The 6789-nt window shown below is 34.2% G+C and overlaps 1 protein-coding gene across 2 annotated transcripts; it reads right to left on the bottom strand.

Moving 5' to 3' along the window:
* Positions 1–3543: 3543 nt before the first annotated feature.
* On the bottom strand, positions 3544–5465 carry LOC121773824 (zinc finger CCCH domain-containing protein 14). Of its 2 annotated transcripts, none has more exons than XM_042170742.1 (2): positions 4678–5465; positions 3544–4127 (listed from the first exon to the last, which is right to left on the bottom strand). In XM_042170742.1, the coding sequence occupies exons 1-2, from the start codon at positions 5308–5310 to the stop codon at positions 3807–3809; spliced, it is 954 nt and encodes a 317-aa protein (XP_042026676.1). In that variant the 5' UTR covers positions 5311–5465; the 3' UTR covers positions 3544–3806. The 2 variants fall into 2 exon arrangements, with proteins under 2 accessions (XP_042026676.1, XP_042026675.1); XM_042170741.1 differs by having other exon boundaries at positions 3544–4130.
* Between the last annotated feature and the right edge of the window lie 1324 nt (positions 5466–6789).

Consider the following 6789-nt stretch of genomic DNA (forward strand, 5'->3'; position numbering starts at 1 on the left):
GATTTAGAAAACTGAATCTCTTAATAGTTAATCACTAACTAAATCTCGTGGCTAAAAAGAAGTATGTCGCTTATGTGGGACGGATAGTGATATAAGAGAAGTAATCATAGATAAATTTGGATTGATTTAATAGATAGTGTTAGATTAATTTAATCTTGAATGTAGTTTTTAATGAATATAGTTTCTGACGTATCTCTCAATTCGGAGCAAGCAGTGGATAATATCTGTCTACTTGCATTTGGTGTATACTCTCTTTCAAAAATAATGGGTTTCTGATGTGATTTTCTTGTTCCTTTGTGTTTGGGCCGGCCTTCATTTTCTGATTTCTTCTGTAGGTATTGATGTTGTTTGGCCCATATGTTGTATTATATTTTAGGCAATGCTCTTTTTACCTCTATGCAACTCACACTTTATAAATAAACTAGTGTCACCCCCGTGCGATGCACGGATAGATTTAATTTCACTATAGTAAATTCATATTTTGAATTAATTAAAATCAGATATAACTATTTTATCAAATGATTAAAAAATCACAAACATATAAAACAATTTAAATATACTATTTAATACATGTGGGATGCACACATGTTAATTTACTTAATATTAATCAAAATTTATAAAAATAAAGTAATCACTAAAAACCTAAACCTCGAAACCTAAATCCTAAACCCTTAACTTCAGTAGAAATTATAAATTATTGAGCTTCATTTCATTACAATATAGTGATCCTATATACTAAAAACCCAAACCTCGAAACCTAAATCCTAAACCCTTAACTTTAAAATATACTTATCATGACCAACAAATGAGCCAAATATGAGTGCGTTTAAAAGCTAATTTTTTTTAAAATGTCAATACGATCATATTAAAATTTCAATACATATTTGTGTTGACATTTTAATAAACTATCTTGACATTTAAATATCAGACTTAAATTAAAAAAAAGCTTTTTAATTCTGTAAATATGAATTAACCATTGAGTTATAACTGCAGGAGTAAGTTTACGTTACAATAATTTAAGATTACACTGGTGAGACATATATTGAAAAAAAGGTAAGAACACGTGGATTGTAAACTACCAGAAGTCATATATTTATAGTAAAATGTAAACTACCTCATATATATTATTTATTACTAATTAACTATGAGTGATGACCATTAACTCGATCCACCATGTAATGTAACGTTAAAAACGTACAAAAAATTAAATCGCCAATAATTTGATAATCAAAATAGAGTGAAAAATTAATTTGATGTCATATATTTACAACCCACTGCCTATCTCCCTCAATCTACCACTAATTCAACCTCAGCCTTGTTTAATTATTTTCCTCCTTCATCTCCAAATGGATAATTTGTGCATGTACGCAAAAACAATGTGATATTTTATGTTCTTTGTCTTCTTTGCTTCCTTTTGACATTTCCTTGACTTTGGGTGTTTTTTTTGCATGACCAATATGAAAGTGCCGAAGTTCGAGACGAATGTAAAAACATTAGCTACGATTTCTTTATTTATAAAAAAAGAACTATTATAGATAAGACGGAAATAAACTCAAAAATAACACAAACTAACATTAATAAAAAGTTAAAATATAAACTAATTTCATGCACTTCGGCATAGAATAAGCCTAAAATAGGATTTAAAAGTGATCTTTTTCTTTCATATTCTCCCACACGACTCTTTGTCCATAATCTCCGACTTGGATCTTTGGCTCTTTGCTTTTCACTCTCTCTCATAGGACTATAGCTCCACCGTCTCCATACACCGTTCAAGGAGAACTCTCGTCGTCGGCTGTTGGAGTTGAATCAAGGAAGCAGTAATAAAAAAGCATGTATTTATAGACATAAACTAAAAGTTAACAACAATTACAACACCTTTCAAGTTTTACCTTACAGCATAGACACAAAAATACATTTATCTAAATAATCAATAACATTAAAATGAATAATAAAACCTTTCAAATTTTATTGTGTCTCTTGTAGTTTACTATTCACTCTTCATCATAAAAATGCTTCAGAAAAGCATCTGAAACCCCCTCCCCCAATCATAAGATTCATAACATCAAGTACAACACTAAACAAATCTTACTAATTCATGTGTACATATTAAAATTCCTCTAAAATCTCAACTCTCAACTATTCCCTAAAGCATGGAATAAAAACAATTACAAAATGCAGGAAAATAAGAGGATTCACCTGTTTTGACGTTTGTACGAACATCATCGTTGCAAGAGAATTGCAGCGTGGAGACGGTAACTATCCTACTTTTTGCAATGTTTGTTTCTAGCTCGGATTTCAGTATGGAAAACCAATATATAAGCGCCGAAATCACTCTTTTCATTGAAGGGGTTCATTGCAATTTATATTCCAAAACTTATCACATTAAATTTGTTGAGTAATTGTGAGTACGTTTTGTAACTGCAACCCACATTTAAATATATATTTATACTATGCGATTACATTAAATGCTGAAATGCTTCTTTGTATTGAAAGGGTGCATTTCAATTTATATTCCGAAACTTATCATTAGTATAAATCACATTAAATTTGTTGAGTGCTCGTGGGTGATGTTTTGAAACTGCCACCTACATTCAAATAGTATATATTTACATCGGTTACATAATTTCTAGTCATGGATTTGATTAGATACCTTCAAAATTGTGCTTACTGCAATTTAATGAGTTTAAGTGAAAGATGTAATAGTTTTTCTAAATTGCATTTACCTCCCTTGCATAAAATTTTTATTCAAAAGGTCCCAAAACTCAACTTTTATATATATATAGATTAAAAAAAGATACTAAATAAATTGTGCTTACTGCAATTTAATGAGTTTAAGTGAAAGATGTAATAGTTTTTCTAAATTGCATTTACCTCCCTTGCATAAAATTTTTATTCAAAAGGTCTCAAAACTCAACTTTTATATATATATAGATTATAAAATTAATATATAAAGGTAAACGTTCCATTAACTCACATTTTATATTTTATTATAGAATTAATATATAAAGGTAAGACTTTTTCTACCACTTTCATTTTCATTTACAAAATCAGACAATTTTTTTTTAAATATGCACCTGTCACAATTAGACTTCTATTGGAGAAGTGAGGAAGAATTAACATTGGTTTATTATTTGTGAGACTTGTCCATCATTACTTTAGTTTCATTGATGCAAAAATGTCAGAGCCTGTTAGATTATGAACTCTATTGTGGGCTGGGTGATTTTGCAATTTGAAAATTCATTTTTTCACTTTGTTGTTATGTTAATTTTTTGTTTAATACAATATGTGAATTTAAGTGTGTTAGCAACTCGATTTGGGTGTCCATCTTGGAATGAGTTTTTTTTTGTCTTGGAGCTATTAAATTATCAACATTGTCACGTCTAGAATTTACTTCACTTTTTAATTAATTTGTTAGCATTCTGTTTCTTTATTTGTGACGTATACTTGAATTTAGTTGGCCATTTGCTCTCACCAACCGTTAGTTACCTGATCAAGCGATTGGGGCAAGAAATAGACTATTGTAACTATAAATAATACAGCAAATAACAAGAATGATTGTAGTAGTATTATTAACTACCAAGTTTCAAGAATAGCTACATCAATATGGAGAACCAAGTTTAGTCCAACATGCTGCATGTACACATGCCATATTAACAATTGACCAAGATTTTTTTATCCTTATTCTCTATAGTTAAGTAATCAATCTCTTCATGCAACATACCACCACATCGACGAAAGCGATCATCCAGTGCCATAGATATGCACTTGTCAAAAAACCCAATCCAGTTTCAATAGAACGTACCCAATCAGCGTGCTGGCGGTGTTCTCATGGGCCCAGCCGCCATGAGCTTCTCCTCCTCAGTAAGAGAGTGGCGGAAATGGCAGCGGTGGCCGTAAGGGCAGGCATCTCCGGCGAGCACCATACGACAGACCTCGGTCTTGTAGCGCGGGTGCCTGATCACCGGGCGCAGCTCCTTGATTCCATGAGCGAACTGACAGTTCTCCCCATATGGACACGCGCCGGTCTCTTCCCACTTGTTGCACAGTTCGGTTTTCAACATCCCTTGGTTGTAGACGTCGAATTCCAGCGCATCTTCTTCCTCCTTTGCCCCAGGCACGTACACCCTCTGCTGCTTACGGTTGCACGTCAACAAAGCCACAGGAAATTTGGCACAAGTTAATGTTGGCAAACAACTTAATTGGAACGTACAATAATTAAACATTCAATCATTCAAGCTGGATGTGAGCATACAATTAACAATATTTGAGTTCATTAAGAGAAAAATCGATCACTACTTCAACATTCCGCTTCTCCAAATTTACAGATGCCTATTGTTCGAGATCTTATTTCAGATTTGCGATAAAGCAAGAAACTCATCAAAAGCAACTCATCAAAGTACTCATCAAAGTTCAGAGTAAACAGAGTTTTACAGATCGGTCATTTAATATACAAATTCGAATTTCAGATCACGAAAACAGATAGTATATAATTATAATCTTCGAAATTCATAATATTTCAGGATTGTTCAGATTTCAGTTCTTAAAATAACAAATGTAGTTAATTAGTAATGTGAATTCATTGAAAAATACTATTATTCGCGAGAAATTCAAATCTAAGAACAAATCAGAAACGGTTTTCACGTGAAACGAAGCACGCTAGGGTTCAAGTTGACTCACCGAAGGTGGAGACGGCTGACTCGCTGTTTTCTGGATATTCGTTTCCCGGCCAGATCTATTCACCAGCTTCAGATAACCTTTTGAACGCACTGAAATGCTCTTCGGAAGTACGGTCTTCTCTGGAGTCCTCCGCTCGAAGCGATTGCATTCCGCGAAAGGTTGCGGAGCCGGCACATGAACCGGAACAGGAATAGGAAGGGGAACCGGAGAGGCGGCGGGGGGAGAGGAGACGCTGAGATTATTGAATTCAGAGAGCAATCGTTTGCGAGAGAAGAGAAAGGCGACGTGACGAGATAGATCGGCGTTGGAGACACGGAGAGAATCGTTCTCGCGGCGGAGTGCGTCAACCTCCTCGGTAGAATCGCGAAGTCGCGATAAGCAGAGTGTGTAGCGGTTGTAGAGCTGCTGGTACTCGAGGATGCTGCTCGAATCATGGCAGCGGCGCTCGGAATCGCCGACGTCAAATGAGGCGGCGTCTGTTGTGTAATTCTGAAACAGCGAGGAGTAAATGGAGGCGTCGGAGTTGAGATAATCATCCGGCGAATTTGAGAGGAACAGATTGCTCCGAGAGAAACACACCGGCGAAGCATCGGTGGTGGTGAGGGCGGAAAATGAGGTATTCTCCTTCTGCATCTCACCGGAAAACTCTCTGAGATTCAGAAATCAGGAGAGCTAAGCGGTTAGAGATTTTTGTAGAGAAACAGGGGGAAATGAATTGGGTTTGGGTCTGCGCAGATTAGCTAGAGGGCGGGAGAATATAAAGCATCAGAAGAGAAATTACTGGATGTGTGCTGGTGTACAAAGGCTACAAGTTTACGCCAATGATAAGACGGGATTTAGGTTAGTTAGCATGGTGTTGGTGGTGTAGGCCGTAGAGCATAACTTGCTTGCAACAGAAGCATTTAAACTTTTTGGCGGGGAAAATGCCTGTCGTGTGTGTGAGACTTCGAGAAATAATCAAGAATTAAGCAGTAAACTAAAAAAAATAAGTATAAAGTGGTTGGAATAAATATGTTTATGTTTTTTTATTTGAAACATTTTACAGCTGATATTTTGTTACACTTCTTTCTCTAAGAAAATAAAGGATTTTATCACTATATTTGTGGGAAAACACACCTGAATCCTTATGCATGATTGTGTTCATATTTGTAACATAAAAAATTAAAAAGGAAGGTGGATGAACACTAGCCACCACTTTAGTTGCTCAAATAATACTATAATGATTATGAGTTGGATAAACTCATTTCTAGATCTAATCATCATATATATACAAGCACTTGCTTCTCTACTACAGCTCTAACTAATTCTGTTTGGCCATCAAAAAATCCTATGTCAACCACAAAATTTGATATAGAGTATTCACGAAATACTTTGTCAATAAGATAAGATGCAGAAAAATATAGAATGATAATTCCCACAAATATTTCATATCTTTGTTGGTACGATTACATCTTAGATTTCACCATTCTTACTAGATTCGAAACCTTCCTTCCTTAGTCCATGTGATTAGTAAATGCCTATTCCATTTTCCCATCATTTTATTTTATTATACTACCAAGCTTTTATCTCAAGCTTATATATACGGGAGAAATCACCAAATATAGAATACCAGTCCTTTATGGAGTATATATAAGCAGAATCGTTTTATCAATTAAGTTAGTACTTCATCATCTTTATATTTCCCATTTACGTTGCGTTATCTAAAAAATGTCAAGTTGATATACTGAACATGTAAATACTAATAAAATAAATTATCGTTAAAGATGAACAAATCATGCCAATGGCAGCACACAAAGGACTCTTTGACTTGACTAGTTTACTTTTCACGGTAAAATCTTATGCCACGATATTTTAGCCCTGTTTTTCCTGCCTATAATTCAAAGAATGTCATTTATCATAGGCAAGATTTATCGAGTATCTATACTCCCTTCGTCTCAAATTACTTGAATTGTTTCAATTGAACATAGGATTTAAGAATGTGATGTTTGATTATAAAGTAGGAGAAAGAAAAGAGAATAATTTTTTTGTCATAATAGTGTCTGCAATGCATCCACAACAACTTTTCGGTGCCTATTTCGTATGTATAGATCTCTATTTATGCACATAACAAAT

Source organism: Salvia splendens, chromosome 17 (genome assembly GCF_004379255.2).
Source record: "Salvia splendens isolate huo1 chromosome 17, SspV2, whole genome shotgun sequence".
NCBI lineage: Eukaryota > Viridiplantae > Streptophyta > Magnoliopsida > Lamiales > Lamiaceae > Salvia > Salvia splendens.